Source organism: Myotis yumanensis, unplaced genomic scaffold (genome assembly GCF_028538775.1).
Source record: "Myotis yumanensis isolate MYYU_CA2020_CCGP unplaced genomic scaffold, mMyoYum1.0.hap1 SCAF_6, whole genome shotgun sequence".
NCBI classification, from domain to species: domain Eukaryota; kingdom Metazoa; phylum Chordata; class Mammalia; order Chiroptera; family Vespertilionidae; genus Myotis; species Myotis yumanensis.
In genome coordinates, this window is record NW_027223757.1 from 39362302 (window position 1) to 39381710 (window position 19409).

Here is a 19409-nt window from a genome sequence, read left to right on the forward strand (position 1 = left end):
AAGAAAAAAAAAATCTTGTCTCTCTCTGAACTCTCAAGGTATTTTATCTATACCTTTCCTAATACAGCATATAAATTCACAAGTACCTTAAAATATCAGTAACTTGTTTTCCCTGCTAGACTACAAATACCTTGAGAGCAGAAGCTTAGTATCTCTTTCTTGGACCCTAGCAGTCCCTTGTACATAGGTTTCCAAATATGCGCTCAAGAAATTAAAAAATGATTGTGTACAGCATAACTATTTCTAAAAGAATAACATGAATTGCTCACTGTCCGTCTCTCCTCTCACTTTATAAGTACCCCAAATAAGTGATCATATGTTGCTACTTACTGTTGGATCTGACAACGGCATTCCAGAAAAAGAAATGTTTGGGTCAAAAGGTCTGGATTTGAAAAGATCCATGAAGTCTGTGTCACTGTTCCCATAGCTCAGCAAGTTCGATGTAAGAGCACTTTCAACGTGATTAACCTTTTCCACATCATCGCTGTTCTTTGGTTTTGAAAATTCAGAAACTTTTGTTTCTGGCAGGTGTAGGTTGCTTCGTGAATCCAGATCTTTTTTGCTTTCCTCTTTCTGCAGGTATTTTTCCATGTAGCTTGGACTTTTCAAGCCCGAATGAGATGTATTTGACGAGTCGAAATTGAAGACCTTTAAGAGGTTGTTGGGCGGAAGATTTGGCTGTTCTTTTTCTGAAGAGCAGGGTGGGGCACCCTCAGCCACAGGCGGTAACACAGGAGACCGAGAAAGAGAAGTGTTCTGAGAAGAGCTGAAAGTTGTGGTCATAGCATTGACTGACGTTACGGAGGGAGAAAAGATTTTGTCTTGTGGTAAAGAAGACAACATGCTTGAGAAAAGGGCACTTTTTTCTAGCCTAGATCTCTTAACTCCACCATTTGTGACCTCCCTGTTCTCCTTGTCGTTCACTTCTGGGTTCGCCAGAGGCCCATCTTTCCCGTTCGTGTGAGCGTGCAAGGACTTGAAGAGGATACTCTGTTCGGTGGACATGCGTTTGGACCTCGGTGTGGACTTTGGGTCTACATTCTGCATCAGCTGTAAAGCCGGCGACATTTCTGGCAGGCTTCCCTTTTTCTTTCCCAAACCAACGGTAAACACGTTGGGATCAAACACCTTTTCTAAGTGGTCCTCATGAATAGGAGGCATGACAAAGTGAGGGGTAGGAGAGTTTGGCACCCTGGCTTTCTTCTTCTTCTGAGGCACACACACAGTGCTGTCCATCTTTTTGATAATTTCAGTGAATTTTTCCATATCAGAAGAAGAATCAAGTACACTATCATCACTACCACCAGAGACATTCAAACGACTGGCAGGGCTGTCCTGGCCATTCACAACACTTTGATCTGGCCTCTGAGGGGTTTCTAAATGGTTTCTGCCACCAGGGGAGTGCGTGAGGCTGGATTCAGCCACCAGGAGTGCTCTGTCGCCCTCACTTTGAGCCTGGATAGGCAGAGTTTTCTCTGATTCTAGCGGCATGACTTGTGGGCCAGATTTTGCTGCATGTTCCTCTTTGCAATGAATGTGTTTGGGTGATGTGCTCTTATTGCCCAGTACTTCCTCTTTCTGGGGAGCACAACTTGCAACGGAAACCACTTCAAGTTCATTATTGTGACAACTTGGCAACTGCACTTCTCTCACTTCGGAGCTATCTGAGATGATCTGGGAGCTTACATCCTGGGTGCTCTCCACGGGAAGGACGAAGGACCTGACCTGGACCAGGACCTTGGATGGACTCTCAGTTCCCACAACTTTTGGGCTGTGCTCTGTGGACAAGGGAAGGCTGACTTCTCCTCCTCCTTCTCCTTCTCTTCTTCCTCCAAGTTTGGAGGGGAGCTTTTTCTCATGATCCAGATGAGACACAGGCAAGATACATCCACTGTGGTTTTCTGATACTTTTAGATCAGTGCACGGAAAACTGCTCACGGGAGCTTCAGCACACGTGTCTTTGGGCACATCCACAGGAATGGGTGCAGGCAGTGAATGAGGCTGATTAGATGACTCAGCTGGGGGCTGTGAGTCAGAAAAAGTATCCTGTGGTTGTGGTGTGGCTGTTGGTGAGTCTCTGGTATCAAGAATGGAGGGAATGTTTTGTGAAGCCTCAGTCCTATTTTCAAGTACAAGTCTTTTGCTGTCAGCAGCCTTTGAGTCGTCCTCTCCTAAGAGTTTGTGGTCCTTGACAGGAATCAGAGCAGTAGCCACTGGTTCAGAAGGGCAGCCAGCATCTACTTGATCACCATGCTTAAGCTGAGGACCAAGAGCTTGATCCTCGGTGGGCTCCCCTTCCATTCCTCTTCCTCCGGGACCCCCGGTTGCTGGGAGAATCTCCTCTTCAGAGAGAATAACTTTGGTTTCTGCAGACGTTTCCTTCACCAGAACACCATTGTGGTGACTACCTGGCATTACTTTCTTTTCAGGTTGCTCCATTTCCTTGGGTTTTTTGGCTAAATTCAGCTTCGCCCTCCCGACAAATGTTTTATTAGAGGCAAGGGTGCTCCTTGTGCCTCGAATGTCAGCGTGTCTTGGGCTACTGTTTGCCCGTTTGTTTTCAAATAAGGAGATTTTGGTGGCAGTGTTTCCTTTATGAACTGGCTGGCTAAATGGACTATGCTCATTTCCCAAACTGTCAAGATTCTTAGGAGATTTAAGATTTAGTTCCACATTTTTAGGCTTGGCAGGGCTGCAAGAAAAAAGCAATATGATACAGTTACGACCTAGTTTTAAGAAGTGAACATATCAATTTATTATCCTATATAATAATTGTCCCTTCAACCAGGAGTTTGACCAGGGGGCGGGGCCGGCTGGCCAACCGCCCACAGCCCCTCCTTGTCCCCCCTCCCCCGCCTCCGCGATCGGCCTGATGGGGCGGGCCAGACCCCACCCATGCATGAATTCGTGCACCGGGCCTTTAGTAAAACTATAAAAAGCCAACATTTTTCTGGTATGTAACTTAAAAAAAAAAAAGAAACAGTTTTTAAACAATCCTAAATATGCTAACAATTATTTTTAATCAATGTTTTGCTTCAGTGTGAGGGGTAAGAAAATTATATAACTAAGAAAGTCTAGAGGTGGGAAGTTAGCAAGTTTATTGAGTACCTGGTATGTACATACAGTGCTTGGCACTAGAGTTATGACGTCTTAGGGCCTCAAGAACATTAGAACAAATTTAAATATTTAATGCACTCCCATATTTTAAATACGTAAATGATTTCTCTAAACATCAACTGTGTAATTTTTATTTCATCATAATTTTTTATATTATCCTAAAAAACTAAGTTATAAAAAATATTTATCTATTATTTACCTCTTTGGATATTTTATTTCCACTATCCTTCCCCTACACAATTTTTATCTGATTATATAAGTATGCACACCACAGAAAATTTGGAAAATATAAAATATCACTCATAATCCTACCATTCAGATATCTCTGTTAATATTTTAGACTATGCTCAGTCTTTTTATATGTAGTTAAATAGTCTTAATAGAATTAAGATTATTCTCTTCATAGAGTTTGATATCTTGTTTTTAAAAATAAGATTACTTAACTTTATATTTAACATTTTTAATATTTTAAGTTACCAAAATTTTTATTTGAAAAGTTTTATGAGCGTCTGCTTAAGAGCCCGTCATATGGATGTACCATAAGTACCTATCAATTAGTCAATTGTTGGTTTTGTCACCATTTCTTGAGCAAAGTGGGTCTCCCCCCTCAGTCTCCTCTCTTGGGTGTAATTACCCCCCTAATGGAAATCATAAATCTTTGAATGTGCACACTTTTTTCTTTTTGTCCTTAGCTGGCTCTGGTCCTGGCTCTTACGCTAATTATCTATGTGTACTTGGTCAAGTTACTTTTACTCTTCGAACTCTACCTTCTCTATCTGTAAACAAAAACTAGATAGTTTAGAACAGAGTTGGTTCCCCCATCCCCCCACCCCTTCAAGGAGTTCTCTTCAAGGGCTGCAGTTGGGAACAGTAGAGACTGAGGGATGGGGCTGTTGGCCAGCCACCGTCCTTTCAATCAGAATCACTCTACTTATCTGTTTTATATATCACTTTTATATAAGCTTTCCTAGAAGAATGGACTCCAAAGCTAAAAAACCAAACAAAACCAAAAATGTCTAAACTAGTGGTCTAGTGGTTTATAAAATGGAAGAGATAATGACCACCAACATTCGCTGATTGCCAAGCCCTGGAGAAACACTCTCTATGGCTTGCCTAAGGGACAATGTGATCCATTCTCTTTTAAGATGAGGAAGTTGAAGCTTAGAGAAGGCAAGTAATCTGCCTGAGGTCACACAGCTAGTAAGTGGCAGTGCCATGATTTGAAGCTAGTTGTTCTGGTTTCAGCTGCCATGCTCTCAACCACGCTACTGTTCTGCTTCCCCAGAAAGGGTCGGACAAGACTCGCCTCAATGACCTCCTTAGGATCCAAGGAGTCAATGACTTAACTCTGTAAGATAAAGTAATCACTCTTTATGAGGCCACCACGATGAGAACACAAAGTGGAGAAGCACTGAAATCTCCCACTGTCTTCCACATGGACTCACTGCTCTTCAAGAAGGTTGGGCCTGAGGAGCCTTTTGAAGGAACGGAAGATATGACTTTGGGTGAGCCACCTTATCCTTGTAGATAAGATGAGAAGACTTGAGAATTCTTTCCCAAATGCAGCATTAAGATTTTATGTTTTCATTTTTTAAAATGTTATTTAAATACTAAATTTGATATATTCTCATTAATTTCTCCCTGGCTGCTTTCCCCCCAATCTCCATTAGATATTTAGGCTTGCACACTGTGGGCCCATATCTTAAATTTAAAAGCATATTAACTTATCAGCACTTCCTTAAAGATAAATTCTAAAACGAGTAAGATGATTAGAAATAGAAAGTTTCCAATAGAAAGCTATCATGAGGGATGTTCACATACCAGGGAATATACATTTAAAAATTCTCACTAATCATCTCTAAGAACAAACATCAAAGTGTATCTTATGAATGTAAATGGAAAATGCTATAAGTTAGCCAACAAGCTACCTTAAGAACAGGAAACATCTGCACATTAAAGATTTACACCAAGATCAAAATACATTTTTACAACCAGACTTTCTGTGTTATTAACTTCTGCTACCAAGAGTCACTGCAATTAACCTAGCTCAAAGTGATTAAAAGACTCCTATAATTCATGTTGTAATGCCTTCATTACAATGTGAGGAGAAAATAATGGAGCCTAAAAAGCTATGGCTATAATACAAGAGGAAAATTCTCCTTATTTTAACTACACCATTTTAAGAATCTCAACATTCAATACTTGGTAGAGAACAGAAGATCATTTTTCTCACAACTTCAAGAAACATACTGCTTCATAGTTATTTAGTTATAATCCTCACCTGAGGATATTTTCCCACTGATTTTTAGAGAGAGTGGAGGGGAGGGGGAGAGACACACAGAGAGAAACATCGATGTGAGAGAGACACATCAATTGGTTGCCTCCCACATGAGCCCCAACTAGGGAAGAGGATCAAGCCTGCAACTGAGGTACGTGCCCTTAACTGGAATTGAACCCAGGACCCTTCAATCCGCTGGCCAACGCTCTATCCACTGAGCCAAACCAACTAGGGCCATAGTCATTATTTTGGAGGGAATATAGTTTTAACTCTAAAACTTCAGATTCAAATTGTTGTTATTTTCTAAATAATCTGAGTTGCCTGGCCAGTGCTGCTCAGTGGTTGAATGTAAAACTATGAACCAGGAGGTCACAGCTTGATTCCAGTCCAGGCTGCCGGCTCAGTCCCCAGTAGGGGGCATGCAGGAGGCAGCTGATCAATGATTTTCTCTCTTTTATGTTTCTATCTCTCCCTCTCCCTTCTTCTCTGAAATAATATATATGTATATATAAATATGTGTGTGTGTGTGTGTATACACATATATCCTATATAATAAAGAGCTAATATGCTAATTAGACCAAGCAGCAGAATGACCTTCCGGGCAACCTTCTGATCAACCTTCCAGACGAAGCCGGGTCTGCGAAGGCCAGCCGAGGCTTCGAGGGGCTGCGAGGGCCAGCTGAGGCAGCAGGGGCTGCGAGGGCCGAGCCCCTTGCATGAATTTAGTGCATTGGGCCTCTAGTGTATATATAAAATAAAATAATCTGAGTTAACGTATTTTCTTGAAAGGCAATCAAGGAGATGTTAAAGGGTTTGAAACACCCCATCAGTCACAGAGAAAAAACTAGAAATCATTATTAATTTTCCATTTCAATAGTTTGCCAATTCACTAAGTTGAGGCCCTTGTGGAAAACAAAATTAAATAAAGTGTCTGGCAAAGGAAAACTTTTAGGTAGAAAGTAATTAGTATTGAGAAAAAGACACTTGGTTTAGTTCTATTTCAGACAACAGCACTTGAAGAGTTTCATTGTAAGATCCGCTTGCCGGGTTTGTTTACCCTGCTCCTGAACAGTGTAACATTTCTGGTTCTTCCACTGGTGTATTCCCATTGGCAGACCGGGGAAGCTGAAGCGTCCTCACCAGGTACACTGCCACTTTTCTCTGAGGCTCACACTAGGAGGTCTGAATGTTGGCACACTGGCCTTCTACAAATAATGGGCATCATTCACTCAGGTTATTTCTCCACCACTGCTGTTACAGAATAAATAGCTGACTAAATCAAAGGTCTCCAGGTTCGAAGCTGGTGAGGTGGCTCAACTTATTCATTAAGCAGACTTTCCTCTCAAGTGTTTACCAAACAGATCTCCTACTCTAAAGCTTACTTATCCAAGAAGTCAAATAGAATGGTCTATTTTAGTTTAAAAATGACAATGTTGTGAAAATACCTCTTTTAAAACGTGTGAATGCAGGAAAAATGTAAGCAGTTTAGATAAACACTCATTATTCACATATGCTGACTGGGAGATGGAGGAGAGTGTGGGAAGGGGGGGAGTATCTTAAGAGTTTTATATTACCCTCCCTATCCTGTCCACTCATACCACTTACATTATCATCAAGGCACAAGTCCTCCCAAAACACACACACACACACACACACAACACCAACAGTGATTTTCTCCTTTCTTTTGAACATCCCCAACTTTTACAGATGGTAACACCCATTGGCAGTTTAATCAGAAATCACTTCATATTGTTATTTGATTTGTCAGCATCTTGTGTTCCAGACTGAGCCATAAATTTTTCAAGGGCAAAATACTGACTCATAGTTGTGGGTCCCAGCCCCCCCATAGCTCATAGCACAATGCCATGCACAGAAGGTACTCAATATTAGAAAAATCAATCAACTTAACAGCAAATAGTCGGTTGTTGAGCCTGATTCTTCTGTATCTTTTCATTTAGCAAACAGTCTCCCAGTAAGACCACTGACCTTTCTTAAAAGTATCTACGACTACTCTTAAACTCACTCATGTCAAAGCTCCTGGGACATACTGGACATATTAGTGTTTGCTCCATGTTTTGAAAATCACTGCATATGTGTTTTAAGAATGTTCTGCCCAAGAATACCAGCCACATTTTGAATAAAGAATAAAATTCGCTTATGTCAAGCCATACAGTCTTCTATCACTTATGAGCCTCAAGAGATACCACATTTTTACATTCATTTAATTAAAACTGGAATTAACAGCTGACCATACTCCCGAATGCGTCGTCTTAAACCTGAACTATGTGAAATAGCTCTTCACTACCTTAATTTCAACACAAGAGAAAATTCAGCGCGCAGATATTCTTCCACTAACACCGATGGGCCACCGGCACGTGCCTCTTCGCCCGGTCCAACCCCCCAGCCAGCCCCGCGGTTACTTACAGGGTCACTTTAGTGGTCACCGTCGACCTGCCCGCCCCGAAATGGTTCCTGGGCTTCAAGCCCTCGGCGTCAGGGCCTCCAGACGATCTGCCCAGCTCCTTGCTCCGACTTCCCTCTCCCCGGCTGTCGAAGTGGTTGGGGAGCGGCCCCCTCTTGTGCTCCGGCTTGATCTCCGGCAGCAGCGAGCTGCTCCGGACGGTGAGCTCGCGGGGGATGACTCGGGGCGCCTCCTCCCCGTTCTCCCCCGCGGCAGCCTTGGCAGCGGGGCTGGAGTCGGGCGCGGGCGCCCGCCTGGGCGGGGACTCCTTGGCGGGAGCCCGCGGGCTGCCGGCGGACGGGATGAGCACAGCTTCGGGGACGCGGATCTTCCCCCTCCTTTTGGTGGGGGACGTGGCCGGCAGAGGCTGCTTGCTCCGTTCCGGCTCCCCGCGGGGCTGCCCTTTGGAGCCAGGGCTAGACTTGGACTCCGAACTGGCCGCGGAGGCAACGCCCCCGTCCGGGGCCGCCCGGGGAGATTTCACTTTCTTTTCCGCGGAGCCGTTCTCGGCGGCCGCGTTTGGCGCCACCTCGTAGTCGAACACCGAGTCGTCCCTGGCCGCGCCGTCCGGCAGCGCCGTGTCTGGGCTCGGAGAGTCGGTGGATTTCTGCGACTTCCTCCGCCTCCCTGGTCTGCGGCCACTCGCCCTCTTATCCATGTCGTCCTGATCGTCCCAATCTTCTGCCCCCGGAGCGATGACGACCGGCTCGCCCACCTGCGCCCCCTCGGTCTTGCTCAAGTAGATGTCCAAAGTTAACACTTTAGCGGGATGGGCGCGCTCGCCCGGCCGGCACACCTGTCCTCCGGCCCTGTTCTCCGCACCTTCGGCGGGAGGCTCACCTGGCGGAGCAGACGCGCCCTCCGGGGGCTGGCTGTGCGCGTCGAGGCGCTCCGGGGAGCCTCCCTCGGCACCCACACGCGAGTCTCTGTCAGCGGCCCGCTCCGCGGTGGGCGACCCTGGAGCTCCCCCCGCACCCTGGGCCGCCTCCGGTGCGCCAGCAGCGCCGGGCAATGCGTCCTCCCCCGGACTGCGGGCCAGCGTCTCTGCGTCCTCTCGCCTGGGGGAATTCTCTAGAGAGGAATGCAGCTGCTTGGCAGCGGCCGTGGCATCTGGGAAGGGCTCTCCCTGTGAGTGCACAGGTTCTAATTGAGGTGATTCATTTCCAGGGCACAGTAGCCCCGCCGCCGCTGCACGGCTGCTCGGGCAAGGCGACAGGTGAGCGTCCGGGGGGGCTACCTGGACACAGGGCTCAGAGCGCTCGCCCTCAGGCTCCTGGGGCTGCTCCTGGGGGAAGCCCTCCCCGCACCTGTCGGCTGGCTTTGCTGGGCTGCTGGGGGACGCCCTCTTCTCATCCTCTCGCGCAGGGAGCTGGGAGGAGGTTGCGTCTTTGGGAGAGGCTGCTTTGGCATGGGAGCTGGTGGGACTCTCTAACCCGTTTCTGGTGTTCCTTCTCCTTCCTGCGGCGAACAGATTGCCAAGTTTCCCCAAAACTGGCTTCCTTTTGTTCTCTTCTGGTGGTTGTGCTCTGGACTGAAAAATAAAACAGAATGGGGGAGAGAAAAGATGAAAAGCTGTTTTCCCCCTTTTTAGTAGTAAGTACATTACAGAACGACAAGCCAAAGTGATCATAGACCAGACCTTCTAACTGAAAATGAGAGATGAGTTTTATTACATTCTTCCCAATAAAAACTCTGATTTTACTTTTCAAATTTTTCTTTTTTAAATATATTTTTATTGATTTCAGAGAGGAAGGGAAAGGGGGGGAGAGAGAGATCAATAATGAGAGAGAATCATTGATTGGCTGCCTCCTGCAAGCCCCCCACTGAGGATGGAGCCCACAGTCCCCGCATGTGCCCTTGACCAGAATCGAAACGGGGACCCTTCAGCCCAAGGCTCTATCCACTAAGCCAAACCGACTAAAGCTTACATTTTTCTTGAATGCCATCTATGTTTCGTGCTACTTAGAATCTACTTTAACTATTCTTGTGTTTCACAGGAAAATTCTGAAGGTCCAAACAATCGCATACACAAAATAACACATTCCCGGGTCTCTCTAGCTTTTGCTTTTACCTCCTTCCTCAATAAAGATGCAATTTCAAAACAGCCATGCTTGACTATATTAAAGACAAAAAGGTATCTTAAGACAGGTTTTTTAAAAAACACCTCCCTTCCTTTTTTTTAGAAAGTGAGGAAAAACAGTAGTGCCATCTTCTAGTTTAGAACACTTAAGAAGCCACCTGGGTTTGACATAATTGTAAAAAAAATAAAAAATCACGCGCGCACACACACACAAACACAAAACAAGGCGATTGGAGCACCTGAGCCCGCCCTTGTCCAAACCAGCAGTTCAAGGTGGGCCGGGCCTGCGTTCTTCCAATGGGAGTAACGCGGGCATTCAAACGCCACTGGTCCCTCAAGCAACCGGTCCAAAGACCTCGGAGTTCACCCGAGATGCTGTTCCCCGCGGGAAGTTCCCAGGGGTGTCAATACGGAGAGCACCCGGGGGAAGGAGGGCAAAGGTGGAGGGCGACCGCCTTCGCATCCCCTCCGCTCGGGCCGGGCCTGGGAGGCGCGCGGGGAGTGAAACGCGCAGCGCTCTGCCCATGCAGACCTCAGCCGGGGCTGGTTCCCCACCACCCCAGTGGGCACCCGGCGCGCAAAGGGGTGAGCCCCAGAACCCGACCCATCCATAGGACGGGGGCCCACGCCGCCAGCGACGATCCGCACGGGTCCGGGGAAGAGGAAAAACCTGACCCTCTTATAGAGTCTAGAAGAGCAAAATGGTCAGCACCTGGTGCCGCGCCGGAAGCCAGGAGAGCGCTCAGACCAGACCAATAAAAGCTAACCAACCAATGGGCGCCGCGGGGAGCCAGGGTTTGCCCAGGTCTGGGAACAGGTGGGTGAAGGGCCTGGGGAGAGGGCAGGAAGGGGAGGGAGAATGGGAGCAAGAGCGGCGAGCCCAGCCCTCAGTCTTCGGTAACGACCTTCCTGAAGCCAAGGCTACACGTGTGGCTCCAATAACTTAAGAATTTCCTCTTCTACTTCAAACCCAGGAGCTAACTTGAGCCCCACCTTTCCTGGAAGGTGAACATACAGGGACAGTTTTTACAATATTGACTGTTTACAGGGAGATTCCCGAATCACTCTTTCAAGCAAGCTCCTTTTCATTTGACTTATACTAGCATGCAGCCAGGGGAGTTTGGAAACGGTGGGAAATACGAAAGACTGTAAAATAAAACATGGAATTAACACAGTCAACAAGCATTCATTGACCGGTCTTGGCACTGCAACGTCATGAAATTCTTCAACAGCCTAGTGGGATGAGGTTAGTCCACAGTAGAAATAAGGAAAGTGAGGCTTGGTCAGGGAAGAGACTTCAAGTGTGTGCTAGGGGTGTGGGAGGTGGGGGGAGCAATACAGTCAGTATTCAAATCCACCCCTGCTCATTCCACTCCACCACAGGGACCCTTTCAGAGGATGTGGAGGCGCAGTGGGCACCTCTGAGAAAGATTGCAGGTATAGCTTGCAGGCCACAGACACCCAGAATCGGCTCCTGAGGAAGTGCTCATGAATCAGATTTAGTGACAAACCCAATTCTTCAGGCTTGAGAAGCATCTGGTGGGAGCTTTGGAACTAGACAACTGCTGCAGGACAACATGGGCCAATGTAGCAGCCACTGGAAGTTTTCGTGACTGAGAAGATATGTCTCTAAAAATCTAACCATGCCCGGGGGGTGTGGCTCGGTGGTTGAGCATCCACCTATGAACCAGGAGATCACCGTTGGATTCCAAGTCAGGGCACATGTTTGGGTTGCTGGCTCCATCCCTAGTAGGGGGTGTGCAGAAGGCAGCGGGTCATTGATTCTCTCTCATCATTGATGTTTCTATCTCTTTCTCTCTCTCCATTCCTCTCTGAAATCAATAAAAATATATATTTTTAAAAACTAACCAGATTTTGATTAATAATTCAATTCTTCAATAGTTATATATATAATATAGGAAGGATTCACCATGTAATTAAAAACACATTAACATATTTCAACTTCCTAAAGAATATATTTGGATTCTACGTAAGTCAACGGTATTACATGATTTTTAAGTACTGTAATTTATGCCTACTGAGACCTCCTTATTCATTAAACACTTGCTAAGTGATTTATATAGATTCTCATCTAATCCTCCTAACAGCCCTTAAGGTAGGCAGTCATTGCCAAGGTTACTTATCCTTACTCAACCAGTTGTCTTTCTAACTCTGGAGTTGTTTGTCCATGCTTCCTGGCAGGCTTCAAACATATCCTGAAGAAGTAGCAAGGAAAAGTTTGAGTCTACCAGTTTTGGCTCAATTCTAGCCCATGTCAAAAGAAAACGCCTGTGTATGTATTATTCTGTCCTGCTAATGATTTTGCAATCCATTTTCCCATGCAATTGAAAGACACCTAATCAGCAGTCCTCTCAGCTCAATACAGGCTCTTCCCCACCCCCATTCCCACCCCTCCACCCCCGCCAACTTGGTTATAGCTGCTTTTTATAAAACCAGTTGCTCTTCAGAATTCAGCTCATCAACTACTTGAGTCCTCTCTTTATCACCTGCCAAGCTGTTCTAGCTACTGAACTTGCTAGAACTGCAGAATTTTTTTCTTTGTGCATGAATGTTCACAGTAACTTCATTCATAAGAGTAAAAACTGGAAACAATGTATATGTCCATCAACTGGTAAATGGGTAAATTATGGTACATCCATACAACAGAATACTACTCAGCAATAAAAAGAATGGAACTTCTGAAACATGTAATGACATGGATAAATATAAAAGGCATTAAACTAAATAAAAGTAGCCAGACTCAAAGGTGGCATACTGTGTTGGGGAGCACATGAGGCTTGGTTGGAAAGTTTGTGAGGACATTCTGAGAAAAGAGAAGTGTGTGGAAGGCCGCCTGCCCTCTTTATTGGAATTCCGACTTAGGGGAGACTTAGGGGAGTGTCGAAGGCGGTGCCCCTAATTATTTCTTGACCTTTCCAAACAAGTCTGTGCATGTGTAGACCCCCGGGTGTTTACTGGAATCCTTATGCTTAATCCCTGGATGCCCCTGCCTAGAGGACAATGTAAACACATGTGTCCTCCCAAGATTACTCACCCTACTGATAGTACCTAAAGATAAAAATTCCAATAAAAGCCTAATGAGGCAGGCAATCGAGGCTGCTAGGACCCTTGAGCCAGGCAAGCCCCTTACCCCTCTCCCCAGCAGTGAAACTGTGTTGGAGTAATCTGTTCATCCGTCGTTCAGGGGCTGCTGGTCAGCCCGGGCAATACTGTATGGTTCCATTTATATGATGTTCTAGACAAAGCAAAGCTAATCTATAATCATGGAAAGTAAATCAGTGCTTGCTTGAGGGCAAGGTGGTGGGTACCGGTGTGACTGGAAAAAATCACAAGGAACTTTGGGAGTGATGGTAATGTTCTAACTTGATTGTGGTGATGGTGACACACGTGCAACATATCTTTCCAAACTCATCAATCTGTATACGTTAAATGGGTACAATTTATATATGTAAATTATATTTTAATAAACTTGATTTGAAAATAAAACTTTTCCCTGGAAAATAAAGAGCAAAAACACAATCCACCAAATGTGCACCCCTGGCTCAGGTGCATATTTCATAGTTCTTAGTCAATGACTCGAGTCATTTCAAAGGCGAGGCCCTCATTCATAGGGGAGTGCAGTCTTCCCCCAAAGGGCTGGGTCCCTGTGGCCCCTCAGCATCAAATCTCTATGCAGGATGCTCTGAGCAGTGTTCATAATATCCCATTCCTTCGGGGTTAAGTCCACAGTAATATCTTTGAGGAACACCCCTTCTTTTCACCCATGGATTATTTCTTTCCAGTGTCAATGAAGAAGAATGAGAGCATGAAAAACCCAGATGGCCTGGAAGTTGTCCAGAGAGTGGCAATAGGCCCCTCCTTAAGTTGGAGCCTTTGCACTTGGAGTCCTAAACCCAGGATGGGAGACCATGAACCCAACACCCTCTCCCTGAACCTTGACGATAATCTGTTAGGAAAGGGAGTGTTTTCCAAAGAGGCCACGAGGGCCCATCAGTCTTCTTTTTGCTCCCCCAGGTTCTCCTCTGGGGATGGGCAGGGTCCTGAGGGTTCTCAAACTATAGCAGAGGCAGGCAATGCCAAGACTTCCTCTGTAGTTAGCTTTTTACCATGTATGTACTTTCTGCCCACGTTCCTTAAGGCAGCCTGCCCACTTCACTCTGCAGAACCTCCTGCTACTCATGTCCTGCTAGGATGAGTGCAGTTCACCACAGCACTATTTTGAGAATGGCCCATGGGTGTGTGCTGAGATCTATTTTAGTGTTCTTATTGGCTCCTATCAAATGTAGCTCATTAGGGGGCATGTGTAAGTGTCTATGACAAGATCATATTCCTGGCAGGGTGTAGAGGCCCAGGCACCACTGGCTGCAGTGCTGTTCTGTGATTCTCAAACTTCTTGATGTAGCTGCACCTCTTATCAGTAGTTGCCACATGTATTATTATATATAATTTCAGAGATCTCTGCTATCTCATCAATCAGTGGGGAGCAAAAAAAATCAGTAAATAAAAGATAAATTGTTAATATACTGCCAAATTGTAAATATACCGAAATGTCTGGACATACAGGCAAAATAGTATGCTTACTGCATCTCACCCCCCTCAACACCCACTCCTGGATTCATTTTTGGAGGTTAAAGAAAAAATATGTTGAGCATATTATTTGAAAATGTAACTAACATATTGTTTAAAAATAAGTCTTTCATATATTTCCCACCTTTTCATTGCCCAGTGAAATATAAGCCCCTTAAGAGCAGGAAATTATGTCCTGTCTGCATTCCCAACACCTAGCACAAGGACTTAGAGCTAGACATAAATTATTTGCCGTTACTGAAGAATTAGTAACATCCATCCTCTCTTCCAAAAGGGAATTACCAACACTCTTGGAGATAACTATAAATATGGTTAGGTCTCAACAAAACAAAAATAGAATAGAAATTTTTTCTGCACAAGACAGTGTGCTTAAGAGTTCTGTTTTGCTGAGTGAAGCTTCTGCCTGGTGATGCAGCTGCTAGCACACAAACTTTGAATTCTTCAGGTTTACTGTTGGCTCCTAATCTGAATCTGACTTGAGAAAGTAGATCAAGATCTTTCTACATATACACACCTGTACATTCTGCTAAAATGTGGTCACTGACGTAACTCTTTAAAAAAAAAGTTTTGATTCCCTAAGAGCTCACCTTGTTGATTTCTTAAAGATCTTAGCCCCTTAACTTCAGTTCAGCCATGATGAAGAATGAATGAGTCCAATGGACATTATTCCGAATAATACAATTGGCCATGTTACCTTGTTAATACTCACAGCATACGTGTATGTGTACTTGCATTGGTGAGGAAATTTTTTTCTACATAGATTTTTTAAAAAATGGCTTTAGTTGTATGACTTCAAATAAATAGGGATCTAAGTTACTTCACCCTTCAACCTTTAAAAGTAAAAGCAAGGGTTAAAAAAATTCTGTTCACTCTCAGCAAGGTGGGAATAGAAGGATCATACCTCAACATAATAAAAGCCATATATGACAAGCCCACAGCCAATATCATACTCAATGGACAAAATCTAACACCATTTCCCCTAAGAACAGGAACAAGACAGGGATGCCCACTCTCACCACTCCTGTTCAACATAGTACTGGAAGTATTAGCCATTGAAATTAGACAAGAAGAAGAAATAAAAGGCATCCAAATTGGAAAAGAGGAAGTAAAACTGTCCTTATTTGCAGATGACATGATATTATACATACAAAACCCTAAAGTCTCCATCAAAAAACTACTAGACTTAATACATGAATTTGGCAATGTAGCAGGATACAAAATTAACCCCAAGAAATCTGAGGCATTTCTATACACCAATAGTGAACTTTCAGAAAGAGAGACTAAAAAAACAATCCCATTTACCATCGCACCAAAAAAATTAAGCTACCTAGGAATAAACTTAACTAAAGACCTCTACTCAGAAAACTACAGGATGTTGAAAAAAGAGATAGAGGAAGACATAAACAGATGGAAGAACACACCGTGTTCATGGATTGGTAGAATCAACATCATCAAAATGTCCATACTACCCAAAGCAATCTATAAATTCAACGCACTTCCCATTAAAATACCAACGGCATATTTCACAGATCTAGAACGAACTCTCCAAAAATTCATCTGGAATAAAAAAAGACCCCAAATAGCTGCAGCGATCCTGAGAAAGAACAAAGTAGGTGGGATCTCAATACCAGATATCAAGCTGTATTACAAAGCCACTGTTCTCAAAACTGCCTGGTACTGGCACAAGAACAGACATATAGATCAATGGAATACATTAGAGAGCCCAGAAATTGGCCCGAACCAATATGCTCAATTAATATTTGACAAAGGAGGCAAGAACATACAATGGAGTCAAGATAGTCTCTTCAATAAATGGTGTTGGGAAAATTGGACAGATACATGCAAGAAAATGAAACTAGACCACCAACTTACACCATACACAAAAATAAACTCAAAATGGATAAAGGACTTAAATATACAACAGGAAACCATAAAAATTCTAGAAGAATCCAAAGGCAACAAAATCTCAGACATATGCCGAAGCAATTTCTTCACTGATACAGCTCCTAGGGCACTTGAAACTAAAGAGAAAATGAACAAATGGGACTACATAAAAATAAAAAGCTTCTGCACAGCAAAAGAAACCATCAACAAAACAACAAGAAAGCCCACTGTGTGGGAAAACATATTTGCCAATGTCATATCTGATAAGGGCCTAATCTCCAAAATTTATAGGGAACTCATACAACTTAACAAAAGGAAGATAAACAATCCAATCAAAAAATGGGCAAAGGATCTAAATAGACACCTTTCAAAAGAGGACATTCAGACAGCCAAGAGACATATGAAAACATGCTCAAAGTCACTAATCATCCGAGAGATGCAAATCAAAACAACAATGAGGTACCATCTCACACCTGTCAGACTGGCTATCATCAACAAATCAACAAATGACAAGTGCTGGAGAGGATGTGGAGAAAAAGGAACACTCGTGCACTGCTGGTGGGAATGCAGACTGGTGCAGCCACTATGGAAGACAGTATGGAGTTTCCTCAAAAAACTAAAAATGGAACTCCCATTTGACCTTGTGATCCCACTTCTAGGAATATATCCCAAGAAACCTGAAACACCAATCAGAAAGGATATATGCACCCATATGTTCATAGCAGCACAATTCACCATAGCTAAGATCTGTAAACAGCCTAAGTGCCCATCAGTAGATGAATGGATTAGAAAACTGTGGTACATCTACATGATGGAATACTATGCTGCTGTAAAAAAGAAGGAACTCTTACCATTTGCAACAGCATGGATGGAACTGGAGAGCATTATGCTAAGTGGAATAAGCCAGTCAATGAAGGAAAAATACCACATGATCTCACTCATTCATGGATAATAAAGACCATTATAAACTTATACAAAAATAGATACAGAGGCAGAGCTGCCTCAAACAGACTGTCAAACTGCAGCGGGAAGGCCGGGGAGGGTAGGGGGGTAGAAGTGGGGTGGTAAGAGATCAACCGAAGGACTTGTATGCATGCATATAAACATAACCAATGGACATAAGACACTGGGGGTTAGGGGAGGCCAGGGAATTGTCAAGGGCGGGGGGGAAAAAGGAGACATGTGTAATACCCTTTGTAATACTTTAAGCAATAAAAAATAAATTAATTAAAAAATAAAAAATAAAATAAAATAAAATACCACTTCTTTACCAACCAACACTAAAATAAACAAAATTTTAAAAAATTCTGTTCAATAATAATAAGAAATATTTTCAACTAAAGAACAAAGATAGAATGTAGGGATAGGGGAGGAGAGAAAAAAGAGAAAGAGTCAAAGCTGGATAGAAAAAGCTGATGTACAATTAGGTGGCGAGAGAGAGAAACAAAAAGCAAGAAAGACTTTCATGAGAAGACATCACTGTTTCCTTACAACTTCTAGGATATTCATGCTGAAGATTTTAAGAATTAAAATTAAAATCATGGAGAGGAGGAGGGCCAAGATGGTGGCATGGGTAAACATGGCTCTGCCTCGCCTCCAACAACCACATCAAAATTACAACTAAACTACAGAACAACCATCATTCGAAACTGAATGATGCCTCAGTCTACTTCAAACCTAGGAGCTAACTTGGTTTGAATTTAATGAATACAATAAGATGGCAATAAATACATTCCTGAAATCTGACTGAATGGAAATCATACAACCAGAGAAGTAAAGAAGCCACATTGAAACTGGGAGGAGGGGCAGAGGTGCTGAATGGGCTGGCCTGGCACTCATGTGTGGCATTTTTTTTTTAATTGGGAGAGATATCTTGGCTGCAAAGGTCCCCATGAGGAGTAAGGGGTCCCAGCCCCATACCAGACCCCTCAGCCCAGGGTTCCAGTGCAAGGAAGAGAAGCCCCTGTAACTTCAGGCTGTAAAAATTAGCGAAGATTGTGTTTCAGGGTCACTGAGGGTTGTTGGACTCCCAGGCATTCCTCTTGAAGGACCAGTTCATGGACTTACTTAAACTCACTCACTCTGAGCTCCAGCACTAGGGCAGTAACTTGAAAGGATCCAGGGACATACGGGGAGGAACTAAATTGTCTGGCATCAGGGCAAGAATGGGGGGCAGCTTTCTTCCAGACAAAAGTGCTGGTAGAGGTCATTGGTCCTTTGCTGAGATCTCCCTGCCACAATGCCAACAAGCAGTTGCCATATCTTGAGTCTCCATCAACCTTGCCCACACTGTTCGCCCTTCCCTGAGACCCTGCCCCACCCAATTTTCAGCTCCACCCAAGTTATTTGCCATGGCTTTTTCATATAAACGGCCTGTGCTGACTCAGGCTTCAGACTTGCCTAAAATCTCTCAAACAAGCAGCAGCTGGCCTCAGTGTGCTTGCTAAATGGTCCCAGGCCTGGCACTGGCGGCAGCCTACCCTGGTTCACAGCTTGGCCTCTCCTGGGTCCTATTAAGCCCAACACAAGTAGCAGGGGTCTTCAGATTGCTCTGTAGCTCATGCCAAGTGGCCCCAGTCAGGGTACAGGCAGTGGCTAACTTTGCACCTCCTGGGAGGCCCCAGAGCCAGTGCACCCAGTGGTCAGCTTTAGACCATGCCAGATTACAACCTACAACATCCATGAGCATCACACTCAAGGGGTGGAGTCGGTGAGCACCAAAGCCCCACTGAAGCAAGTCCTGAACCATAGGGGCATCTCCAGCTCAGCAGCTCTTTTGCTGTAGTCATAGTGGGTTCACACAGCCAACTGGCCTTCAAGGAACTTAGTTATAACTTCAGGGAACTTAGTGAAAACATCAACGACACAAAACAGGACCAGTTAGAAATGAAAGTGCACCAATGGAATTGAAGAATAATTTACAGGGATTCAACAGAAGAGTAGAGGACAATGAGAATCAAATAAGCGATTTGGAATACAAG

At 44.4% G+C, this 19409-nt stretch overlaps 1 protein-coding gene across 2 annotated transcripts in view; it reads right to left on the bottom strand.

The window, feature by feature from the left end:
• Positions 1 to 19409, bottom strand: part of CRYBG1 (crystallin beta-gamma domain containing 1) — a 181178-nt gene that overhangs the window by 40252 nt on the left and 121517 nt on the right. For both annotated transcript variants that reach the window (XM_070417992.1, XM_070417993.1), the window contains 2 exons: positions 7820 to 9387; positions 331 to 2692 (listed from right to left, as the gene is read on the bottom strand). In XM_070417992.1, coding sequence (XP_070274093.1) covers positions 331 to 2692; positions 7820 to 9387 — 3930 coding nt within the window. The remainder of the gene's footprint in view (positions 1 to 330; positions 2693 to 7819; positions 9388 to 19409) is intronic.